The 26,980-nt window shown below is 36.1% G+C and overlaps 2 protein-coding genes across 3 annotated transcripts; both read left to right on the top strand.

Annotated features, from left to right (window-relative positions):
• Positions 1 to 296: 296 nt before the first annotated feature.
• On the top strand, positions 297 to 1,572 carry LOC127074376 (desiccation-related protein PCC13-62). The gene is made up of 3 exons (XM_051015689.1): positions 297 to 684; positions 771 to 996; positions 1,129 to 1,572. Exons 1-3 carry the CDS (start codon positions 362 to 364, stop codon positions 1,489 to 1,491), a joined length of 912 nt encoding a protein of 303 aa, XP_050871646.1. The 5' UTR covers positions 297 to 361; the 3' UTR covers positions 1,492 to 1,572.
• A 4,636-nt stretch (positions 1,573 to 6,208) lies between these two features.
• Positions 6,209 to 11,248, top strand: LOC127074359 (uncharacterized). Of its 2 annotated transcripts, none has more exons than XM_051015670.1 (5): positions 6,209 to 6,436; positions 9,668 to 9,812; positions 9,988 to 10,183; positions 10,542 to 10,561; positions 10,924 to 11,248. In XM_051015670.1, exons 2-5 carry the CDS (start codon positions 9,697 to 9,699, stop codon positions 10,952 to 10,954), a joined length of 363 nt encoding a protein of 120 aa, XP_050871627.1. In that variant the 5' UTR covers positions 6,209 to 6,436; positions 9,668 to 9,696; the 3' UTR covers positions 10,955 to 11,248. The 2 variants fall into 2 exon arrangements, with proteins under 2 accessions (XP_050871627.1, XP_050871634.1); XM_051015677.1 differs by having other exon boundaries at positions 6,241 to 6,436; positions 9,650 to 9,812.
• The last annotated feature ends 15,732 nt before the right edge of the window (positions 11,249 to 26,980 follow it).

Below are 26,980 nucleotides of genomic sequence, written 5' to 3'. Positions count from 1 at the left end.
AATCTAGTTAAAAAAAGAAAAAAGACTTACACTCACGCTATTCACCAAACTAGTTTAACCACTTCCGAGTACTAGCAACATATATAGTAAAACACTCTTTAAATGAAGGAGAAATAAACACTTCACATCTCCAAGAAGTCACCCACCAAAAACTATTATACAATATATTTCTTACTTTGGAAAGAAACTTACGTATGGGAAAAGGAATCCAGAAATGGGTTATATTTCTATTTTTAGAAGCATGACCCAATAAAAAGTTGTTTATATTATTATATATTAACTGCATGCATCATCATATATAGTTTAAAACCATATATATACACTGACATATTCATCATCCTCATAAGAAAGTGTCTAAGACATGGCTCCACATTTCATTTCCAAAGTCATTGTCTCTATTGTTGTTTTACTTGCCTCCTTTATCTTTACACCAATATCTTGTTCTCGTGTGTTCACATCTCCAAAAACATATTCAGATGTTGATCTTATTGAATTTGCTCTTAATTTAGAATACTTGGAAGCTGAGTTCTTTTTGTATGGATCATTAGGCCATGGATTGGATGAAGTTGCTCCGGAGTTAGCAGAGGGTGGACCTCCTCCTATTGGTGCTAAATTGGCTATATTAGGTCCACTTGTTAAGGATATCATCTTTCAGTTTGGTATCCAAGAAGTTGGACATTTAAGGTTATTTTTCTATTACTTTGTTTAACTCATCTCTATAGTATTTTTTTCTAAGTTTTGAAGTAAAATTGTTTGAATTCTTGTTTTAGGGCTATAAAGAAGACAGTGAGAGGGTTTCCTAGGCCTTTGTTAGATCTAAGCAAATCATCATTTGCTAATGTGATGGATAGTGCTTTTGGAGAACCTTTGTACCCTCCTTTTGATCCATATGCAAATGAGATTAACTTTCTGATTGCATCTTATGTGATTCCTTATGTTGGTCTTACCGGCTATGTTGGAGCTAATCCACTCCTCCAAAATGCTACTTCCAGACGGGTAAGCCTCAAACTTAACCGCAACTGCTTCTGACAGTTGAGTGATCTGGTTTGATGGTTTTTTTAAGAGCCTTAAATATGAATGACTAATCTGATTTTGGGAGACGTGATAAAGTTGCATGTATTGTATCAGCTAGTTGCAGGTCTTCTAGGAGTGGAGTCAGGCCAAGACGCAGTTCTTCGAGCATTGTTATACGAACGTCAGGCGTTGAGGGTGCGTCCTTATGGAGTAAGTGTGGCGGAGTTCACGAATCGGATTTCATGGCTTAGGAATAAGTTAGGAAAAGAAGGTATAAAAGATGAAGGTCTTGTGGATATGAACTCATCCTACCCAGGCAATATTCTTGCTGGTGATGAATATTCATTATCATATCCAAGAACTCCAGAGGAAATACTGAGAATTGTATATGGAAGTGGTAATGAATCTGTTCCTGGTGGGTTTTATCCTCATGGAGCAGATGGTCATATAGCAAGTTCTTATTTACCCAGTACTTAATTAGAGTTAAATTCTCTGGTTATTGTATCTATACTTTGTGGAAAAAGACCCTTAAGAGTGAATATAATAAGGTTTTGTTTCTTTCTTGCATTCAGACAACTAAGAAATTGATTCAGAACATTATTATCTAAGAAACAAAGAACAGTTTCCAAGAGATGGTGACAATGCCCTCGGCAGTAAATTAAGAAACCAGAACTCTTCTGAAACTAGGTAATCTTTGAAGCAATATAACATGATTAGGTTCAAAACTATATCTTAAAAACGACATTTAAAATTACATTTGATTTCAAAACATCGTTAACTCGTTTGTGAAATATTTTCACAAAGGTCTATATTCATTTCAAAGGAGAACTAGACACTAGAAAAACATGCTTTATAGATTGGGCTCATGACTCTTCACTAAAGACAGAGTTTTAAGTCCATGGATGCAAAATACTTCGATATAGTTAAACTCTGTTACTTTATTTCTAAACGATTTTAAGAGATTCATATAAATAAAAAATGTTAGTATATGATCAAGAAGAACAAGTTGTTTTAAGGGTTTGCTCTAAGGAACTTCAAACTTTGGAAGTTCTCGATTGTCCTAATTACATCTATCTCGACTCAATTTCTTATGTTTACTATCAACTCGATCACATGGACATAATCTTGACCATAAATTTGGCCACATGAGAATATATCAAAATAATTTTAAGTGAGACAAACTATCATAAATATTTCTCAGAACATCTCTCTCATACAAATCTTATGTTTGGAAGGTCATGAACCATTCATCATAAATATTTCTTAAAGCATCTCACTCTTTCAAGCAACATGCTTAGAGTTGGTCACATGCTCAGATAATGAACCATCATAAATATCTTTTAAAATATCTCACTCTTTTAAACCTCATGCTTAGAGAACATATAAGTAGACATAAAACTCCTAAGCATGTCGTTTTTATAAGTCTCATGCTTAAAAGACTAATTTAGTATAATATTTTAAAAAAATTTATTCTTACGAGTCTCATGTTCGAGAATATATGGACAAACACAAAGTTTAAGAATACAGACCCAACCTCAAACAAGTAGATGCTTATGGTCCAAATCCGGACCAAATAACTCGTTACTCAAATCCAATATGTCAAATTAAACTATTTTGAATCGCTTTTTTACTATCTCGACTTATATCATTAAAAACATTTAGACTAATATTAAAATTAATTGCCTTCTTATCTATGAATAGACTGATATCAAATTCTAGCCAAAATAAAAACACAGTGAGTTATATTGTCAATCAATTTGCAATACCTATTATATTATACAAGACTCAATTTCAAAGTGTTAATATTCTACAATGGTATGCACGAGACATACATCTAGCTCTAGCAACTATGATGTCCTAGCAAAGATGCAAGCAGTCATGGACGAGTTGTTTTGTCAGAACAAAGTCTTTTAAACTAGCATCATAAACATCTAACAACAACAATACAAGGAGGAGGCACAAGACGATATAGAGGAGTTGGACCCCAACCCCTCTCCGTAAAGATCTGGAACGACCTTGGTTCAAATTACTTAAAGCTAAGTTCTTTGATAACTTCTAATAGGAAAAGTTACTCGTTAGATCACATCACTTCCATCAACTTGCAACTGACCTAATTGAAATGGAGGATTTTCTTAAATGCAAGATTATAGACTCGACATTGAAGGAGACAATCTTGAGTATGTAGATAAACTTTTTCAAATTCATTCTGACTATTATTAAGATCTAACTAAAAATTTATATAGACATCCTAAATTTGAATTTTTTATTCAAATAACTCACTTTTTCAAAAAATAATCCACTTTTCAGTTTAATTCTCAAACTACCCCACTTTAAAAAAATGTTAAGGCGTAGGTATCAGATCAATTGGCGCATACCCTTAATTTTAAAGAGGGGGAGCCAATTGAATTGGCTACAGCACATGATGTTGTGCGGCCAATCCAATTGGCGTCCATGTGTATAAAGTGAGAGGAGGCGTCAATTGGTCTGACGCCTCCGTGCATCGTATAATTTTTTTTGTATAAATAGATGTGTTGGATGATTCATTTTTCCACACCTCTTTTCATTATATTGCAAATATTTTGTCTTCGTCGTCGTTATGCAAAAGTGATTTATTCGAGAGACAACCCTCCGATGGAGATGATGTTCTGGAACATCTGTCGTTTCGAGCAACTAAAGAGGGAGTTGGTTCGTTGGTTAGACGGAAACATACTTGAAGGCAAAAAAATTAGAAATATTGAGAGACTCGATGTCGTACGTGGTTGAGTGCGAGTAAAAAATGATAAGGATGTTAGGGAAGTGATGTTTGGATCAGATGACATCAGTTTGATTGTTATAATCAGTTAGAAATATTGTTTTTAAATGTTGTGGTTAAGTATTTTTATCTGTTTTGATATTTTTTTGTTGTTGTTTATTCAGACATGTTCAGTTTTAAGTGTGTTTAAGTTGGAGTGATGTTTGTTGTTAACCTTCTTGTAACAAAAAGTGATTAATATATTAAAATCAAAGGTTACAAAAATTGAAAGGAGGTATTAAACTACGATGTAGAGGTTGCTCCTAGATTGAGATATTTTTTTCTTATTGTGTCCGGGTTGACGACATTTACTACATAATCTTATCATTTATCAGCCGTATCGATTTCTGTTCTAATACGCTTGCTGTTTGGCCGTCCTTTTTTCTTTCTTCGTGTCTCATCGTTATGCCAAACTATGTCCCCTTGATATGGAGGTCAGTATTCTTGGATATGCTGTTTTGCTCCAAGCATGAGGTTAGTCCAGACTACCGTCCCTAACGCCCGTCAACCACAACCCATCCACATTCCTGTACGCACAAAAGTAAGTTCTTAACAATGGACTATATTTACTTACTTTATCGATTATTATCTCTAAATAATATATTTATTTTTATGATGCAGATGGTCGGCACGTGGTATGAGTTACAACATATGTCCTAGACACTATATTACCCAATATCATAATCTCTTGAATCACCTTCGACCAATAAATGTATTGCCATTAACCTAATTAAGTCGTAGTAATTTGTTTTTTAATATCACCCATTTATAATCTAATATATTTTCACATTTCAGTTCGTTTGGTGTCCATATCTAAACTTGGATCATGACCATGAAATCAACGAACAAAACGTAGCCGTTTGGACTGCATGCACACTAATCATAACATTCACCACTGTGGAGATGCACCATAGTGATCGTGTTAAATTGCAGTTCGGTATGCTTCAACACATCCCAGATCCCTCGACAAACCTTGGAGAATGGCATCTACGAAAAGTTAACGACCAATGGAACTTTAACCCTTGGCAAAACTTTGCTAGATCTGAGTGTCGAAAATGAAAGCACTGATGTCCGACAAGACCATGTCTTAACTGACAATGTGATGCCAACAGAAGAAAAACCAACTCGTAATTATATGGCTTGGTACATATCGGTTGGATTTGAGTTCCTCGTCGAGGATATGTACCTATACGATCCATGTTAGGTAACTTACACATAAGAAGGTTCAACATCTAACCCCTAACAACATTGTCAGACCGGTTACTCACAACCCCATATCCATCAAAATTCCCGGTCCTCAAACAGGCATACTTACGATCCTAACATGTCAAACACCCATCCACAATACCAAGAGCACACCTCGTACCACCACCAACAAGTAGATCATCATCAAGACACCCAACATCGCTATGCACCCAACACATCACCCTACCATAGCTGCCTTAGCCAAAACACTCAGCGATCATTTAACATTAACTGTCTCTCATCCTACTATAGCCAAGAAGCCCAAACATCACAAAACCAAAACATGCAACAACCATATGGCTATCAAACACCACAACAATCATTTCAACCTTTCCTCGACGCATCATTCACACTAATGTTGCCCTTCAATCGTCCTGGTCGCCCTCCAATAACTCAAACATAACCCAACTACTCTGACATGGGTCACAAACTCAACTATGGCGGTAGCACTTCATTGCATACACATGACTATGCGTATTTGTATGAATATCTTAGACAATCTCCTGCAGATGGTGGTGATGTTCATGGACCCTCAAATACTCAAACACCTAGAGTGAATCATCAACGTGGGTTAGGACCACGCGTTCGGGTAGCTAGGGGATGTGGTACCAGAGGTCGGTTAGGTCATCCCGGTCAACGACATTAATCTTTTTGGTTATCGTATGTAAACGCATATTAATATTAATATCAATTGGTCCGATTTCGACTTTTATCTAAAATGTACATTGTTTTTTTTTTAAAATACACAACACACGTAAGTGTCTGACCAATTGACGTCTCCTTTAAAACCTCACACACTTACGCCAATTGAATTGGCAGCATTATGTGCATAATTCAATTCAATTTGTGCCACCTCTTTAATTTAGAGAACACACGTCAATTTATCTGACGTCACCTCTTCAAAATAGGGGATAGTTTGGAAAATAATTTGAAAAATAAATTATTTTTTAGAAAATGAATTATTTGAGTAAAAAATTCTCTAAATTTATCATCTATTCTCTTTTATATTTAAAAGAAATTTTCTTTATGCGGTTAAAAAAAATACTTTCAAAATGATGGTTAATAGTTTTTTTAAAGATGTGTAGTAGAGTGAAGTTACCTCCAACCTAATAACACCCTTTTGTTATTACTAAAAGTAGTAATTTTATCAGAGCCCAAACACGCAGCTCATGACCCACTAAATAAAAAGGTTAGGTTATGATAGGGCCGAAAAAAACTAATAGTAAAAAAAAAACAATTACAAAACTTCAATTCAACCCCAAAATATTTCAGAATTCTCCGTCTCGCATCTTGCCTCTGTACACATCCGCGCTGAGATTCCGGCACCAACAACATCACCGCCGCCACTTGCGTCGCCATTCATCGTTGTTCCGGCCCGATTGTTAGGTATTGATTCCATTCAATTATGCTTGATAGTTGTAGTTACAGTGATTAGTTGACTCTTTCTCCAGATTTGTTCAGTTTTCTCCTTCTACTTCGATTCTTTAGGTTTCTCTTAGGGATTAATTGATTTTTTTTTTGAAATCTTCGTTGTTGTTCTCGTGGAATGCATCTGAGGCAGCCGCACCTGGCATCGCTGTAGCGGCCGGCGGTGGCCCCCTCCGCGCCGCCGTTATAGCGTCGCTATTGGCTGCGATTAACTATCTAGCTATAATCATTGCTCTTGTATCATTCGTTTACATCTTTTAATCGCTGTGTTTAGTTGTTATTTTATTTCCTCTTAACAATTGTGAATACTGGACTGAAGTCTAAAACTAGATCACATATTCTTTATAATAAAAAATAACATGCTATACTAAACAAGAAAGGTCAGAAGAGGTCAATAGTCATCTAGTTTTAAAGTTTTAAGTGACAATTATTGTGTTACACTATGCGTATAAGTGATTTCGAATGAAGTTCCCACTTCAACTTACTGAGTTAAGAAGACGAAGTTAATGTCTTCAAGAAATGTTTGTAATTTTATTTAGATTCGACATGGAATCTGACATGAAAGTTATCAGCCTTATGGGAAGTAGCCCACCAATCTTAAGAGGATTTTGCAGACAATAGGAATAGCCGGATAGCACCAATATATCTAAGTCTAACTAACGTGAAAGTAAGCAGCCTTATGGGAAGTAGCCCACCATTGGGGGAAACTATTCAACTAACATGTAGTGGCGAGTGTTATGTGCTGAACATGAATATCAAGCATCAAAATGTCAAATTTGAAGCTTTTTAATTGGTATAAATATAAATATATGATTTCATATTAAGTATATTGTGGAAACAATTGTGTATGCGTTTTTCATATTTTGTGGTCATCATATGTTTGGTCTGGTTATTTTTCTCCAATTTCTGGTTTTTCCTTACTTTGGATTTTGGATTTTGGAATATGCTGTTGTGATCTAATAATTGTAATCTAAGATTCTAAATAACAATGTGTCCATCGTTGTGGATTTTGCTAAAGCTCTACTTGTATGTTGTAACTATTAGGAGGGTCAATGCTATTTGAAGTCGGTTTTATACTTTTCTTGTAATCCAGAGTGTGATACTATTAGGAACTCAAGAATTGGATTCCAAAGAAATAACAATTTTAATAAGAAATAGGATAGAATAGAGAGACTCTCTCATCACGAGTTTCCCCTTCACAATTACAATATTCAAAAATACTCTCTCTCTACCCATTGTGTTCTCTTCTTTATACGCATACTCTATAACAGCCTCAACTAACTAACTTCTATAATAACTCTTAAGTACTTTAACTACTCAAATATATATTATTCTGTATCCTAACAACACTCCCCTCTTCTGAGCAACCTTGTCCTCAAGTTTGACATCTACCATATTCTCCTCGTAGATGTAGTACTTCATAACATGCATTGACATCCCTTTTTCCTTCAACATATATTCATTAAATTGATGTTTTGGCACCTTGAAACTTGCTTCCATTTAGAGTGATGCCATCTGTATTCTACAAATGTAAGGAGCAACCTACTCTTTTATTTTTAAGCTTGCCACCTAGATCCCACAAATTCAAGGAGTAAGTGTTGGCAAGTCCTTTAATCAGATGTTGTAAATAACCCATGACTTGTGTTGGAGAAAAAAAGTTTCGCCCTCCTGGATCCCACTGCTGGGAGCTTGTTGATCCTGTTTGTACTTCAGCCCGCCTTATTTTTCACTGTTTTTCACTTTCCTGCCATAACAATCCAATATGTCTTGCCTTCTGCAGAGTATTCCCAACCGATCTCTTTCATTGAGACGCAGTGCTCTGTTTTTGTGAGGTCACAAATCCCTATTGTTGAGATGGATTTGAGCTGAAAATGGATGAAAAACCCACAGACTAACCTTTGTTTGGGTCTGACTCATTATGTTTGGAATGGTTGAACAACTTTTTACTTGAATCTCCACTGCTACCATGAGTGACTCTTGATCTGGTGGTATCGCCGTTGGTCAAAGGTTTATTGGAGCATTGGAATCCAAATTATTTTGGTCGTTGCAGGGTATTCCCATCCATTCTTGATCAACATATACAAACCCTTTTTCCTTCTTGACCTTTACAAAACAAAGTTTGGACTGCTATGGTTTTTGTCTCTATAATGCACTTTTTAAGGGCTGCGCAGCGCCTGTGAACATCTCACCCAAACTTGAGTTTTATAATTGTTGAGCCATTTCCACATTCACCTTCCACCTCAATCACCTCTACCTTCTGTTCATTTCTTTTTTGTCACTTTGCGACATTCTTTTTTTGTTTTTTGATTTTCCATTTCACCAAGAATTTGTTTTTAGGTTTTGTATCCCTCTACTGGTAATCCCATTTCACCATGATTTATTTTTAGGTTTTATCGTCCAAATCTTCTGATTAGACCTAAAGAAAAAAATCCCAGGTTGGGTCGGAGTTTTTTTTATCCCAAGAAAGAAACCAAAATAGTATCCAAGCGAATGAACACCCATTGTACTCTATTGAACCTATGGATTTCTTGCAAGGGCCCTTATGATAGCTGTAGCTCACAGGGCTTTGTGGGTTTCTTGGCCCTTTGCGTTTTTCTCAGAGGAACATTTTTGGCAATATGGGTTAGCGCTGAGTGGAGTGGGATGGGTTAAGTTGACTGCTATACAGGCAGCATCGAGTGTATGAAGAATTTCAACCTAAACAGTTTGGAAAATTTTGTAGTTATTCTAGACATATTTTGGAAAGATTTCGGTCGGAGTAGGTTAATCTACTTTTCCTATTACTTGTTAATGCATGTTAGTGTGTCAAATATGGTACTTGTTAATAACTCTTTTGGTGAGTTCTTGACTTGTGGTATGAGCATGTCCTTTGGAATTACCTGTTTGTTAACAACTGATGCGTTTCTTCAGCTATACATATACTATAATATAAAGCAAACTCAAAAAGTAACTACTAATGTTGGTCTGCCATTTTTTTATACAAATTTATTCTTAACAACACTATTGTTTTCCAAATTTAAATGTAATTTGAAAAATATACAATATAAATATTGAAACTAAAGTTTAGATGAGTTTAATGTTATACAGTAAAGTGTATATACAACAAGCACATAGAAAAAAAAAGGTTTAGTTACGAATTCAACCGTTTTATTTCCAGTAAAAATCGTTCAGTTATATTTCTGTTCACAGGAGCGTATCATCAAGTTAAACAAGATACTATGGCTGTACATTCTGGGTCAGGTTCATCAGAGAAGAAATCAAGCAACGAAGTCAATGAGTTGCTGACTTTTAATGCTGAGAATATGCAAAGCAACATGAAAATTATCTATTACAGGTTTGATTTGATTGCACATTTTTAATACTATGTTAAATATTACATATAGCTGAAAGTGTCATATGTGGGGGTGTGGACCATAAAACAGCAATTGAAGTTGTTTGGGGTGGATGCAAAGAAACAACCGTTCAATGTTATCTAAGGTTCACAATTGAATTTTCTGTCTCTTTTGCAGCCGTACATTTTTATCTATAATTGGCGGAGTTGTTGCTGGTATTTTGGGATTTACAGGCTTGTACGGATTTGTCTTTTACTTACTTCTCATGGCATTTACTTCCCTTGGCCTTATAGTCAAATCACAGTTTTCAATCCACACATACTTTGATTCCTGGAACCGTGTGCTAGTTGATGGCTTTCTCGGTGGTCTAATGGTAGGTTGATTATGTTCACTACATCTTTCTTTTGCCGTGAATTTGTGTATCAGAAACATCTTTACTTTTCATGAAAGAAGAAATTATTTTGGATAAGATAGGTAGACACACATACAAATCGAGAATTAGATTAGATACCATCAAATAAAATAAAATTTAGAAAGACAAGGAAAGTAACAAATTGGTCATTAACATTTTAGAGTTAGCCAGATTCTTTGCTTATTATCAACTGGAAGCCCCTGAAACAAAGTATTAGCTGAACAACATTAATGTGGTAATTGTTTAGCATTTTAACTTTTGAATCTTGAATCTGCATGCGGTCAGCATTTTAACTTTTTTTTTTTTTTACTTCATGCAGTCGTTCGTGCTGTTCTGGACGTATCCTTCTCTTTCTCAATAATACTTCAGTGGAGTATTAATGCAAATTTAGTTTTTACTCAATATCATAAAATATATTTTAGAAATGGAATTGATTTTTCATTATTGCATCAAAACTTAATTCATAAGCATAAATTTAAAATGTGGCTGGTGGTGGGGGTTGGGGTAAAAATAAATTCAAGTTATAGTAACAACTATGAATGGTTAAGAATAAACTAGTGGAACTTTCAAATGTTCATGAGAAGCCATTGCCATGCTCATTCAAATTGTGCTATGGCTGTCTATAACAACAGCTATTCCTATATCTATTTGTCATCTGCTGAAATTCTCTGTTATGCTGTGCTTCCTTGACAAAAATAAAGATTTGCATATGACATTGCTCATATATTCTGATCGTCTCGGAATTTGCAAGAGAAAGCCATATTTTCCCCACCGATGCGGCTATTGATCTTGTACCAGAATGCAATTACAACTTACACCCTTCACTTACTGGATATCTTTCATGATGTTCCCATTTTCAAACAATGAAACTCAGCTATCATCATCTTATATGTTCATGTATTATTTAAAATAGAACCTCAAGTGTAAAGGGCATACTATGTCCCGGGCTTAATGTTGCTGTCATTTTGTCCTCTAGGATATTTTTCTTGAAGTTTACTTTATGATATAGATTGCAATTTTACTTCATTATTCTGATTAGCTTTACTTCTGAATGAAAACTTGTATCAACCATTCAATTAATCAAAAACTTCATCAAACAGCTGCTTTAAAGAAATATTGCTTAATTGACATTGTTTGTTTTGTTTTAGATTGTAACTTACAGGGGAAACATGTTTACACGAAGTAGTTAGCATAGTCTATTAAAGCGAAAATATTACACAGTAAAAACACTTGTGGATATTTACCAGAGCAATATTTACTTTTAGGCACACTCATCTAATTCCTGCCAAAACTTGTGTCATTTTAGTTTTTTGGATGCATCATGCGTGCATTATCTTGTTGCAGTTTATTAATTTAGTTAGAAACCAGATGAACAGTGCCGAAAGAACTTTATGCAAGTATTTTGCATTAGAGCTCTCCATATAGATACTGAATAGTAGACCTATTTTCTGGTGATCAAATGATATTAGATAATCATATTAAACGAAAAGAGAATTCAGATGATGCAGAATTTTTTGGTCAGTATAAGGTCCAACAAGAAATAAAATTAATGTTACATACATAATAAGAATTTTTTACAAAAATAACCCACTTTTTCAAAAAATTCACAAAATACCCCTGGTTTTAAAAAAAATCCCAAACTACCCCACTTTTAGGAGTAGGTGCCAATTGAATTGGCGCCTCCTCTTAAATACTTGAATGGAAACGCCAATTGGATTGGCGCCCCTGTGTTGTACTTAAGAGGAGGCGCCAATTCAATTGGAGCCTCAGTGTAAAATGATATTTTTTTTAGTAAATGGTATACGTGATAGATAAATTTGATATATGATCAATTGATATTAATAAAATTTTTCGTTTACACAAAGAAACCTAATGGTGATGACCGGGATCACTTAACCGACCTTCGGTCCCACATCCTCTAGCTACCATAACCCGTGACCCTAACCCACGTTGATGATTCGGTACCGGTGTTTGAGCATCTGAGGGGCCAGGAGCGTCACTTCCAACTACAGGAGAAGGTCTGTTGAGGTAGTCAGACAAGTCAGCATAGTTTTCAATATGCATCGATAGTGTACCGCCGTAGCTGAGCTCATGATCCATGCCAGAGAAGTTGGGTTGTGGTTGACTCATTGATGGGCGACCGAGACGGTTAAATGGAGACATGAGTGTGAACGATGCGTCGAGGAAAGGTTGGAAAGGTTGTTGGGGTTTTGGTAGAGATAAGGTTGTTGGATGTTTTGGTTTTGTTAGGTTTGGGCTTCTTGGTTATGGTAGGAGGAGGGGCGGTTGGTGTTGAATGATCGTTGGGTGTTCTGGCTTAGGCGACTTTGGTGGGGTGATGAGGTGGGTGCGAAGCGATGTTGAGTCTCAAGTTGATGGTCAATTTGTTAGTGGTGGTATGGGGTATGCTCTTGGTATTGGGGTTGGGTGTATGGTATGTTTTGGTTATATGTTTGTGTGTTGGTTAAACGGAACGTTTGACGGACAAGAGGTTGTGTGTATCCGGTCTGACACTGTTGTTGGGGATTTGATGTTGAGGTGTCAGGTGTGTAAGTCATCTGGCATGGGTCGTACAAGTACATATCCTCGGCGATGAACTGAAAACCAACCGATCTGTACCAAGCCATATAAGTACGACTTGGTTTTTCTTCAGTTGGCATGACTGCGTCAGTTAACACATGGTCATGACGGTGCTTCCATTTGCGACACTCCGATCTCGCGAAGCTTTGCTATGGATTGAAGTTCCATTGGTCGTTAACTTTGCGCAGATGCCATTCTCCTAGGCTAGCTGGGGGATCTAGGATGTTTTAGGGTACCGAACTGCAGCTTCACACGATCACTGTTGTGCATCTCCACAGTTGTGAACCGTATTATCGGTGTGCATGCAGTCCATACGGTCGCGTCTTCAGTGTTTCCCTGATGGTCATGATCCAAATTAAGGTATGGACGTCAAATGAACTAAAATGTGAAAGAAGATAGAATTATAATCTAGGTAGAAGAAGTTAACAAAATATAAAGAAATTATTAAGTTATTTTCCTTACGCCTGTCGGTCGAAGGTGATCTAACAGGTTGCGATACTGAGTAATACAGTGTCTTGGACATCTGTTGTAACTCATACCACGTCAAGACCATCTACACGAAAAAGTCAAAAAATATTAGTTAAAGAGAATAATCTTTAAAGAAGTAGCTAAAGATATAGCAATTTAAACAACTTACTTTTGTGCATACGGAAATGTGAAAGGGTTGTTGTTGACGGGTGCTAGGGATGGTAGTCTTGACCAACCTCATGCTTGTAGCAAAACAACACATCCAAAAAATGTAGATGTGTCTTTGTGTGAGATTTTGCACAAGGAGCTATAGAGATAGGCTAGACAAGCAGATCCCCAACTGTAACTTCCTATTCTATCTACATGTCTAAGTAAAGGTAAATACATAATATGCATGCTAGAACCACTACCTTCGGGAAATAAAAACGAGTCAATTAACAGCATAATGTAACACCTAGTTTTTATTATTCGAGCATCTTCGGTAGAATGCTCATCTAAGTATAAACTATTATAGTACGACTTAAGGCGTGAAAGTAGTATACCTTGACCTCTTGCGTTATCATCTAACAAATCATTTCCAAGAGATCCATGCAAATTGAATTTGCATAGTTGGTTTTACCATTAACAACCTTACCTTCAATGGACAGTCCCAAAAGCATGTAGACGTCTTCTAACGTCACGGTACACTCACCGGTTGGGAACCAAAATGTGTGTGTCTCTGATCTCCATCTTTCGCATAAAGCTAGAATGAATTTGTTATCTACGGACCAAGATAAAATCTTGCTTATATGACCAAAACCGACGAGTTCAACATAAGGTTGAATCATCGGGTCCATATGGACATATTCGTGGACCCGAGTCTGGAACCTTGATACATCCTATAAAATAAAGAACAAAAAACTTGACTAAGTTGGTATGTTAAAATAAAAGGGGGTTGGTAAAGATGAAAGATAAAAAGTTAACAAAAGAAAAAACTTACATATGTTGTGATGTTTGCAACCGTTCCTCTATGTGATTTTCCCATTGTGAGGATAGATATTTTGTCGGGGGGTTGGTGTAGATGAAACTACAAGAAGTTGTTGCAGATGAAATTGTAGAAGAAGTATTGTAGAAGTAGTGAGAGTGATGGTGTGGAAGAAGTGTTGATGGAGTGGATGTATTTATAGGAAAATGGATGGGAGCATGAAAATGTGTGCTTGCACAATGTCTCCACTTGAATTGGCGACCATGTACAACCTTTAAGAGGGGTCGCCATTCAAATTGGCGCCTTCATAGGGACATGCATGCAAGACCTAGGTCTGATTGCTTGGTTTCGAGGTCTGAATGCATGCTTTCACAAGGTGTCTCCACTTGAATTGGCGCCCATGTGCAAGGAATGAGTGGGGGTGCCAATTCATTTGAAGTGTGTGTTTGCATGTCTGACACGTGGCTTTCCTCTCTCTTGCATGCTGAACATGTCATTTCTTAGTAGCTTGCATGGTTGACACATCATTTCGGAGTAGCTTGCATGTGCGACACGTCACTTTGGAGTAGCTTGCATGTGCGACACGTCACTTTGAACTAGCTAGCATGTGAGACACTTCACTCCTCTATTTAAGTGTCTTACTATCAACATCCAAGACACTTCACTCACATTCATCTGCAGCAAGAAAATAGTTTTCATCTGCACAATGTCATCTTCACCAAAATACAGTGTCAACGTTCATTGCAACGGTGAAACATACTAGTCTGAGTTGTATGGTTTTTGTTTTCGAAACACTGATACCATTAGACTCACGATCAAGAGAAATGCAACCTTCTTGCATTTGAAAAAAAAGAATACAATCCTGTATAGGATCGGGTATTGTGTCAAAGATCACATATCAAAATCCAATATTTTTTGAGAATAGTCAATGCAAGTTTTTTCCCCTAAAGGTACGAGACGATGAAGATGTTGAGTACATGTTTGTTAGTCATGAACATTCAGGATGCAATTGTATTGAGTTGTACATTACTCTTCAACCATGTATACCATCTCAGCAGTCACAAATAACCAGTCAGGATGAATCTGGTGAATTTGATCCACAATGGTCAAATGACGTCAACCTAGAAGCAGAAGCAGAAGTGGATGTCGTTGATGAAGAAGAAGAGGAGACCGAGATAAAGGTTGATCACGTGCTGAACAACGACATTGAAGATGATGATCAACCACCACCAATACCTCATAGTCATGTCTATAATCCGCCTCAACATATGACAAATATGGATCTGCACGACGATGAAACATCCAACAGTGTTTTCTATAATCCGTATCCGAGATCAGAAGGCGAATTAAAGGTGGGAGACATGTTTCGTACCAAAGAAGAATGTGTTCTAGCTATCAAAAAATTACACATGAACAACTTTGCTGATTTTACAGTGAAACGCACTGATTCTAGAAGGTATGTTATCGAATGTCGTAACATGCTTTGTAAGTTTCGTTTGGCTGCGTCTTACAAAAAGAAAAATGACTCTTGGGAGATCGCTTCAATAGACCCACCTCACAGTTGCGTTGCAACTAACATTGAACAAGATCACCGTAAACTAAGCGATGCATTGATATGTCAAGACATTCTGCCGTTGGTTAATAAAGACCCATAAGTGAATGTGAGTATAATTATATCCCATATCAGAACAACATATAATTATACTCCATCTTACAAGAAAGCCTGGATTGCGAGAACAAAGGCTGTTGAACAAGTATTCGGCAACTGGGAGGATTCATACAAGGAATTGCCACGGTTTTTATGGGCACTAAAAACATATGTCCCAGGAACTGTGGCAATTATGAAGACATTGCCAGCGATGATGTCAGACGGAACCTGTGCTACAGGTAATAGAATCTTTCACTGTCTCTTTTGGGCATTTGAACCGTGCATCAAAGGTTTCGCATTCTGCAAACCTATTATTCAAATTGATGGCACTTGGTTATACGGAAAATACAAGAGTACTTTGCTCATGGCGGTTGCACAAGACATCAACAACAATGTCTTTCCCATTGCCTTTACTCTGGTTGAAGGTGAAACGGCTGCTGGATGGGGTTTCTTTCTTCGACATCTCATAACGCATGTGGCTCCACAAGCCAATCTCTGTTTGATTTCTGATAGACATGCTGCCATTGAGAGTGCCTACAACAACCATGACAACAGATGGCATGATCCTCCTTCTACCCATGTCTATTGCATTAGACACATTGCACAAAACTTCATGCGTGCTATAAAAGATAAGATCTTCGCAAGAAGGTGGTGAATGCTGGGTATGCTCTAACTCAGTCGTCATTTCAATATTATCGTGATGAAATTAGACTGTCTAATGAAGACGCGGGGAGATGGCTAAATAACATACCAGTAGAGCAGTGGACAAGGGCATTTGACAGAGGTTGTCGATGGGGCCACATGACAACAAACCTTGTGGAATGCATGAACGGGGTATTCAAAGGAATTCAAAATCTGCCGATAACCGCCTTGGTAAGATCGACCTATTATAGGTTGGATTCTACGTTCGCAATCAGAGGTGAAAGATGGAGTGCGGAGTTAATGTCCGGGCAAGTATTTAATGAGTGTTGCATGAAGGTCATGAAAGAGGAGAGCATCAAAGCTAACACACACGCTGTAACAGTCTTTGACCGTCATAGGCAAAATTTCAGCGTCAAGGAAATAATGGATCACAACTAGGGGAGACCAAATTTAGCCTATGTTGTTAGACTAAACAGAAGTTGGTGCGATTGTGGAAAATTCCAGGCCTTCCGCATTCCTTGCTCCCATGTCATTGCAGCATGCGCTTATACTCGTCAAGACGCTTACAGCCATTTTTCTGATGTGTACAAGACCGTCACCGTCATGAATGTATATAATCAAAGCTTCTCGATACTACCAATGGAGGAATATTGGCCTCCATATGAAGGTGATATAGTTTAGCACAACGACGAGATGCGTAGAAAGAAAAAAGGAAGGCCAAACAACACACGTATCAGGACAGAGATGGATTCCACAGATAAAATGATAAGATTATGTAGTATATGTCGTCAACCAGGACACAACAAGAACAATTGTCCCAATCGAGGAGCATCATCTGGGTCTTAAGCTTTTTGTAACATTGTATTTCTGTAACCTTCAACCATTATATATCATTAAGTTTTTGTTACAACGAGTTTCACAATAAACATTAGTACAAAATAAGCTATCTGAAAACAGAAATATTTCTAATTGATTACAACAATCAAATTGATGTCATCTCGACCGAACATCATTTCCCTAGCATCCTTATCAGTCTTCATTTGCACCCAACCAAAGATAATGTCGAGTCTCTCAATACTTCTAATTTGTTTTCCCTTCTGGTATTTTCCCATTTAACCAACGAACCAGCTCCCTCTTCAGTTGATCGAACGTAGTGATGTTCCAGAACATCATCAGCATCTGAGGTTTGTCTCTCGCATAAATCACATTTTTCGTATCGGCGACGACCACCAAACATGATTGTCAAATGATTAATTAAGATGTGGAACAATGACTCACACAACGTGTAACACCCTTCTAAAATACCCCAAATATTTAATTTACAACAACAAATATATATATATATATCAGAGTAATTATGCACCAAGGGTGTCACACAACACTTCACACATTTCACCATAAAAATCAGTCATGCTCATTATTTAATTCAGCATAAACACTTCTTGCAAAATACGCAGCGGATAGAGATCATTCAACATATGTAATACATTACACATAAAATTATTCAACAAGTTAAAACATCCCGTCCCGATGTTACATCTATCAGAGCATGACCCACTAAGGAGACCACACTAGACTCCAAGCACTAGCTTCTACTCACTCACTGCTCGTTACCTGAAAAATAGTTGTAAGGGTGAGTTCCTCAATCGATATAACAAGCATTATAAATCATCATGTAATGCTAAGTAAATTTACACGTTAATCACCCTAATCATATCATACATTCAGTAACGGCACATCAACTCAAATATCATACTCAATAACAACGTAAAATGCAACTCAATAACAACATAAAATGCAACTCAAATGAGACTCGACTCGTCATGCATGTGGTACCAATCGGAGTAAAACTCCCAACTTAAAATCATTGCCATTTTATTGGGCATCAAGGCATAAGCCTTCAACTTTCAACTTAAAATTTGCCAATCCAGGCCAACGTGGTGTGAGCAAAGCTCCATCAAGGCGTAAGCCTTCAACTTTCAACTTAAAATTTGCCAATCCAGGCCAACGTGGTGTGAGCAAAGCCCCGACTCAATGCATATGAATGTACATGGCATACACGACTTTACAATTCCGACAACATAATAATAATAGCAACACAACAAGGTTTTCAACATAATCAACTTATAATCAACTTTGGCTCATCAAGCCTACAACTCAGTATTTTCAACAAAATCAACTTATAATCAACTTTGGCTCACCAAGCCTACAACTCAGTATTTTCAACAACTTTAACACAACTTATCAACATATTTGTATCAACACTTCATAACATAACCCAACAAAATTATTCATCAAAATTAACGATAATAGGCCAATCACCAATTATGTTCACAACATTAAAATACCAATTTTTCTGATTTCCAACAGTGTTAACCGGTTAACGCCCTGGATTAACCGGTTAACGCAGGACAAAACACACTTTCTGGCAAAACGCAGCAGTGTTAACCGGTTAACGCCCTGGGTTAACCGGTTAACGCAGGCAAAACATCACATTTTCACAAAATATAACAGTGTTAACCGGTTAACGCCCTGGGTTAACCGGTTAACGCAGACAAAACAGCAGTTCCTGCGCTAACACAAGGCAGAATGCAGAGTTCTCCGCATTTTCCGCCGTTGGAGGACTTCCGGACCTCCGATTCCAATTCCGTAAAAAGCTCTACGTTCGGAAAATCACAACACACTCGAATACAAATTCAATTACAGCTTTAACACACTTAGCCAACATAATTTCTCAGCATTCAACAATCCCAATTAGGGTCAAATCAACGGTTTATCACTACCCATCACATGTTAACCCATAATACCCATTAAACGACGATAAACCCCCCTTACCTGAGATAATCCGGCAATCTCTAAGCTTCAAGCTTTTCCGTTCTTCAACCTTTGCTCTCTAGCTCTTCCTCTTTGCCCTTTCTCCACTTTTCACTTTTCAGCCGCTTCTCTGTTTCACGTGAAAACTCTTTACCAACAAATGAAACCCTTTTTCCTTATTCCAACTTATATATATTTTCCAAATAATTATTATTCCAAATAATAATAATAATAATAATCCAATAATTCAATTTATTTAATTAAATTATTAAATATATTATTAACTTAATTTAAATAATCCTCTTATTTAATTCGGGGTGTTACACAACGCATCTATTTCTAACACAAAAATTGCATTTTACACTGAGGCGTCAATCCAATTGGCGCCTCCTCTCAAGGTATACATAGGGGCGCCAATCCAATTGGCGCCTGCATTCAATTTTTAAGAGGAGTCACCAATTCAATTGGCGACTCCTCCTAAAAGTGGGGTAGTTTGAGATTTTTTTTGAAACCAAAGGTATTTTGAGAATTTCCTTGAAAAAGTGGGCTATTTTTGTAAGAATTTCTACATAATAATCAATTACTATATCCGATCTTTTCTAAATTTAAATAAATAGTTTTTAATTTAAAATAAATTTATCTTTTATCTAATATTTTTTACTATTTACAATGTCAGTTTATATATATTTTTTTATTTCGTAGTATATAGTTTGTAATATCTCACATCAAATATCTAGAAAAGTAATTTGAGGGTGATGATTACATCAAAATATAGATTACACAAAATTACACAACATGTAATTAAGGACAATAAGACCTTAATACAATAAGTACGAGTACATAATGAAAATAATAAACACATAAGAATTACACATTTAATTTTCAAATAGCTATCTAATTTCTCTTTCTCGTTACCCGATTATCAATAAGAAAATAATATAACATGGGATGAGATAATCATATCCGAAAATTTCTAAGTTCTCAACTCCTATATGAGGACCATAATCTAACTGACCATGAGTTTGACTCTGAAAATTTATCTATTCTAAAAGAAGTTTCTTATTCAATGATTATACATTCCAAGTTTAAAATTATTAGGATAACAATGCATTTAGATCATATAGAATAATGTTCTGGCCACCATATAAGTCATGCATCACTCACACTCCCCTATATCTAAGGAAAAAACAATGACTATGAGTTTTTGGTTCTGTGCTTATCCAAGTACGTCCCCCGATAATTTATACATTTTGACCCTGACATTCCTTATGGAAGTTGAGGTTTCATGGAAATTGTAGAAGTCTTGTATGCTCACATGGCTCATCACTTTTGCACTTATCCGAGTGTCTTCCCCGACAATTTATACATTATGTCACACACCTATTCGTTCCAAGTTAGTCACTCTTCTAAGAGGTCCATGTAAAGTCACCACTCCATGAATTAACACACTACAAAGGTATCATTACACAAGACAATCAAGCTCAATTCAAACCAAATCAATTGTAAGTACCACTATAATACAGAGTTTCGATCTCATCATCCTCATAAGTATAAGTTCCAACTATATATCCCATTATGAGAAACCATAATTCCATAGGTGTTCATGATGTTTTAACTTACCATAAAATTTATCTACACCCAAGGGATCTTACTAATCCCCCATGTGATTCCCCATGATCTAAATCCCTTATTCACACATGACTTGTTTAAAACTACATTTTGATGATGTTTAAGATTAGAATTATGTTAATCACTTAAGGGATCATTAAATATTTTCAATTGGGGCGTATAAAATGAAAACTAGAGATTAGAAAAATTGTAGGTTCGTGATTCAAATTAGGAAGTCCTTTGATTTGAATTAGACAACCAGAATTGAAAACCAACCAACAAGGTCATCCCTGATTTAAATCAGATCCAAACTTGATTTGAATCAGGCCCCTTCTTGATTCGAATCAGAGCCCAAAAAATGTAGAAATCACCTCCTGATTTGAATCAAGCAATCCCTTGACTCGAATCAAGGCACAAAAACTCTAAAACTAGTAATTATACAAAAAAAATCCAGCTTTTGACACATATTGATCTCTCCCACTAATACTTATCATCTAAAGTGTTTAGTTTAGATCTTTTTACCTCTACTGTGCCTTCATGTGTAACATCTAAAATATCTCAAATCTCCTTTATTGTTTTACAATGAGATATACGAAAGAATTCATCCATACCTAAGGTTGATTGAAGCATGTTCTTTCCGTTCTTGTCAAATACCACTTTCTTCTTATCATCATCACCACCATCATTATTGCATGAGCCTTTTACTTTGACTTGTTCTACATTGTTAATGATTGTTGTAGGAATAAAAGGACCATTTTCAACAACATCCCATATATCTTCTACTTGTGATTCTAGATATGCTTGAATGAGAATTTTCCATAAGTCATAATGTTCATGATGAAACATGGATGTTTGTTGCTACTGCCACCATCTCTAAAACTCATATTAGTGGAAGACATTTTCACCCGGATCTAGGAGCAAGTTACCTTAACCTGCTATGATGCCAATTATATGTATAGATTCGCAACCTAAGAGGGGGGGGGGGGGGTGAATAAAGTTTAAGTACTTTTTCGATTATTTTAGAGATGTTCTTATGTTCTTATTTTTCCTGAAATAATTCGATGAACATAAGAAGTAAAATGCAGAATTCTAAATGCAGCAAAATAAGGAACACAACAATGTATACTAGTTCTCTTTTCCAATCAAGGGTACATCTAATCCCCCATATCCTACGAGATATTTTCACTATTGGTAGATCTTTGTACAAGCCTCACACCTAGACTTCTTCTACAATCTTCTAACAACAACAAAGAAGCACACCTCTTTCTTGATTTCACAAAACACCAACAACTATGATAAACTTTGAATCACCCCAATTCAAAGGACTTTTTCCAAATAATAGAAAGATAACTCTCTCTATTTGTAAATACTTGTAGAAATCACCACACACATTTGATGAATATAAATTCTAACTGACAGATAAAATTGATTATAGATAATGTGTATAAACTCCAATATTCTGAAAATATATTATTTTCTTTCTTGTAACAATTTAATCAATGAATATACCTTAAGTGCTTAATATGTTAAAGAAACTTTTGTCTGATATATGACATTTATGTAGTAAAAACGTTTATGTAAAAATGATATGAACACAATAATTTTCAGGAAAAAAGTTATTTGAAATCTGAAAACTTTGGCTTTAAATACATCACAACATGCCTCTTGAAAATGTGTTGCAAAACTTTCAAAAAGTTCATGATTATTTACAATGATATGTGAAAATGTTTCATGAACGGGTGCAATGAAAAGGTATTGCAATGTTTCCGAATTTTCATAAAGATTCATGGTCTAATCAATTGGGGTATTTCATACAATCAATTGGCACTAAATGTAACGTTCAAAAATATGGAGAAAAAAAACACTAATCCAATCAATTGTGGTCTTCATCCAATCGACTATGGGGTATTTTTTTTAGAAAAAAAAGAGACCATCTGGTCGATTGGGATATTCCATACAATCAATTGGAACTAGTAAAAAATGTGCATTTCCAAAGTCAGGAACAAAATGACAATCGATTAAGGCATACTATACAATCGACTGTGGCATTTCAAAATGCCCATACAATTGATTGTGCCAAGCATCCAATCGATTGTGCTTGTGCCAAAAATAATTTTTCATCGATTTTCACAAAGTTTTATGAATGAAAACATGATTCAAAAATTTCAAAACCCCTAAAGAAGATTTGAGATGAAGTGAGATACTTGAGCTCTTAATGTATAACCAGTAAATTAAATTTTCATAACTATCTTGATCAAAATAATACTTTCTTGAATTCCATAACCTATCACATGAATTCTATGATAATCTTTTGCCTTCATCAGAACCAATGCTTCCAAAGACGAGGAACATCTTCTTCACACTTGCTACTTTTTTGACCTTGTCCATTTTGAGGGAAGCCATTCTTGTTGTTGTTAGTGTTGTTCTAGTCATTTTATGGTTTTGGTTCTTGTGTGGTTTGTCGATTGGCTTCAAAACAACACCCATAAATTTCTTTTTGTTGTTTGAAACGGTCAATACTTCTTATTTCTAATCTTGTTTCCTAGATTCTCCTTCAATATGGAGGCGGGTTATTAGAATATCTAAATAAAATTGTATCATTGTGTCTTAGAAGAATTTTGAAATCCTTTCAATATGGCTCATTTATCAATGATAATAAATTTTCATCTAAAGGCACACTAAACAATAATTTCATGCAATGTCTTTTGTATTTCTTAGGATTGAGACTCCATAGATTTTTCATCAGTTAACTGATACTTGAGGTAGTGATTCATAATATATTTTTTCACACCACCTTCCTTAATGTCATACTTCTTTCTCACAACTTCCTATATGTCTTTAGGAGTTTTGTAGAAATTGTAAATGTAACTGTAAGACCCCAATTTTGTCCCTAAGATCCCTCATGGCATCATGACATTACATTTGCATTGCTTCAAGGATCATTAGCATCTTGGTTCCCTTTGCCTTTGGGTAGGAATTCTTGAGAGTGGTTTGAGATCACCAAGCATGCTTGAATTGTGTATCATTGCATTTCTTATTTTTTTTACTAACCAAAAGCACAAATATATGTCACTAACATCTTTTGTTTGTAGCTAGAGCAATCACCAGGCCAAAGCTTCAAGGAGATCCCTTGTGCAATGGTAAGATCAAGAGGAGATGATAGCAAGCATGGTAATGGTTCCCAATGATCTCCTCCATCAAATATGCCTCCCTAGCATCTAAATTCACCATTTTGATCAAAGCAAGTCAAAGGGTTTGAGGTTTGTGCCCCAAGGAAACCCTAATTCATCTGTGCACCACAGTGCCTTGCTCTTGAAGCAACCTCAGCCCATGGTCAAATGAAATCAAGGGAAGTCCTTTAATTCATCATTTCATGCATATTTGAACTTATTTGAGTGTTCTCAATCATCAATTCATCAAGATATGGGTTGTGGACTTGAGAAGTTGATCAGTCAATTCATCTGACTATTTTGAAATGCACCGAGACCTAACGTTTTATGTGTTGGTCAAATGGAGATGATTCTAAAAGAAAAAATGTTATTAAGAGCAATATGAACAACTTTCATGTTCATCAAAAATTGTTTTGAAGTTTGGAAGGCCATCTCCCATTCCAATACATTATAGGTCATTTTGACTGAAACCCTAATTTTGGGTCAACTTCCCAAGGACATAACTCATTCATTTTTTATGATTTTGAGGTGGGATCAAATGCATTGGAAAGCTTAAGGTGTCTACTTCAAATGTTATGTTGAACAAAATTTCAAAATCTTAAAGGAAATATATGTGATAATGCAAGACATTATAGGTCCTTTTAGACCAAATGCATAAGAAAGGCAAAACAGTCCAACTTCAAGTGCCCATAACTCTTTCATAAAAAATCCAAATTATGCAAAATTTAAGTCCATTTTTATTGTCTTGGAAATATATACAACTTTGATGTTGGAGGTTTTTTCATTTGAGGCTTGCATCATCAAAACAGAAGGGCTTGAACATTGGCCAAATTTGGAAACCTTGCATTGACATGTTTTGCACATTACACTTTAAACTCAAAATTCACCAATTTCCACACTTCAAATGGATTTTTGCCCAACATAACAATTGTTCCTTACATCAAGACCTTTCTAACCATTACACACATGCTTATGTTTGGATTTTCTAATTGGCATTTTCGAAGAGGTGAATGTTTAGGTTCAAATATGGAATTCACATGAAATCTTGATACACAAGCAAATGCCATTCAAACTACACGTCCAATTCAACTTGGTTTGTGTTCAGCATTCATTTGCATCAGCTTTTGGGCTTTGCACGCGCCTGTACAGGCCCATGCATGAAGGGTCCAAATTCCATGCACACGAGTATTACCTTGCATTGCTTTAAGCTCAGCTATAAGTGTAACACCTCAAAATTTGCCCTCCTCTCTTGGGACAAGCTTAACATATTGCATATCATTTTAGGTCATTAGGCATTGCATATTGCATATCATGTGGTTACATTGTGCAAGCCATTCTCCCAAGTCTTGATCAGAAGATGGAGAAGTCAAAGTGCAAGCCTAGGATTTATTGACTGATCATGGGCCATCTGAGGATTGGGCTGTGAATTAGGGTTTTATGGTTCTCAGTGGATGTTGGTCTTCATCTTGATTGCAATGATACATCATCATCATCATGGTTGGATGTCATCAGAAGATTGAAGAAGATTCCTTGAGATTAGGGTTTTGACCACTGGTCAACCCTAATCAGTTGCATTGGGCCAATCAGGGCTGGATCAGGAGATGAGGTTTATGATGGTTATGGGGTTCATTATATGATTATATGGTGCTTATTGAGGCTAGGGTTTCACCCTTGAGCCATTTCAGTTGGAGATTGGGGTTCAATCTGATCAATGCATTGCCTGATTCATCTGTCAGATGAAAAGTCAACTGTGGTCAACTGTACATGATCTGATGGATTTGGAGGTGGAAATGAGTTGAAGACACTTCATTCATGTTGGAACAAGTGTTAAATGACATCTCAAAGCTTAAAAATGAAGAAAATCAAGTCAGGACAAAAACTGCCAAAAATAGAAAGTGACTTGTAACTGAAGTTTCCAAAAATGGAAAGTTTTGGACCTCAAAGCCACGTGTCCAAGGAAGCTTCAAATGAAAATTTGTTCAACATGAAAGTTGTAGATCTTGTTCTCACCTTTCCAAAAAGTCCAAGAACTTGAAAATCCCATGTATGGTTGGAAAGTTATGGCTCAGTGAAATTCAAAAATGACCCGTAATCAGGAGGCCATAATTTCCACATACTTTGTCCAAATTGCAAGTTCTTTATATGCACAAACTCCATTTGACATATACTTCAAGGGTGCATCATTGGATTTGTCCAAAAATGGCCAAGGCAAAAAGTCACTTTTCAACTGGACAGCTGAATTGGACCAGGGGCAAAATTGTCCAACTTTCAAAATAATTGGAATTTTTGAGTGGGGATTTTTGCTACACCTCATGAATGGCATTTTAAGTTTGTTTGAATCATCACTTTATGGCCAAGGCATATGGTTTGAGATTTGGTTTGAAAAATGAAAGTGCAAAATTGGACATAAACCAAACACAAGGTGAAAATGCAAATTACACATCCAATGAGCATGAGGAAAGTTTCTACAGCTCACATGTGATAATTGGAAGGTGTATGTGCTGTCAAAACAGGTGGCACGAGCTGTCATGGTGAAATTCCATTTTTACCCCTCATTTGGAAATTACAATTTCATTAACAATGCCATTTAGCTAATTAACTTGATTAGAGTTGGATTAAGCTAACATATAAAAACCTAATCACTCCATAATCATAACAGACTCTCACAATTACCAAGATTGGATCTGAAACTTCTTCATTCTCTCAAAATTCCATCAAGAACACCAACCTTCAATCTCAAAATTCTTCACCAAATCTCAACCAAACTTGGAAATTCCTTTTGCATTCATCTTATCCAATCATTGCCTTGGATTGTTTTTGGAGATTAGAGGAGGAAATGCTTCATATCGTGACTGTTCATAACC

This window comes from Lathyrus oleraceus, chromosome 1 (genome assembly GCF_024323335.1).
Source record: "Lathyrus oleraceus cultivar Zhongwan6 chromosome 1, CAAS_Psat_ZW6_1.0, whole genome shotgun sequence".
NCBI lineage: Eukaryota > Viridiplantae > Streptophyta > Magnoliopsida > Fabales > Fabaceae > Lathyrus > Lathyrus oleraceus.
Note: the sequence above shows the minus strand (reverse complement) of the source record. Positions and strands in the feature narration are given on the sequence as shown.

Coding starts and splice junctions, on each gene's coding strand:
- LOC127074376 (XM_051015689.1), top strand. CDS start 362: ATGGCTCCACATTTCATTTCCAAAGTCATTGTCTCTATTGTTGTTTTA. Junction 685..770: donor CAAGAAGTTGGACATTTAAG/GTTATTTTTCTA, acceptor TTCTTGTTTTAG/GGCTATAAAGAAGACAGTGA. Junction 997..1,128: donor AAAATGCTACTTCCAGACGG/GTAAGCCTCAAA, acceptor GTATTGTATCAG/CTAGTTGCAGGTCTTCTAGG.
- LOC127074359 (XM_051015670.1), top strand. CDS start 9,697: ATGGCTGTACATTCTGGGTCAGGTTCATCAGAGAAGAAATCAAGCAAC. Junction 10,184..10,541: donor GCTTTCTCGGTGGTCTAATG/GTAGGTTGATTA, acceptor TACTTCATGCAG/TCGTTCGTGCTGTTCTGGAC. Junction 10,562..10,923: donor TCGTTCGTGCTGTTCTGGAC/GTATCCTTCTCT, acceptor ACAAAAATAAAG/ATTTGCATATGACATTGCTC.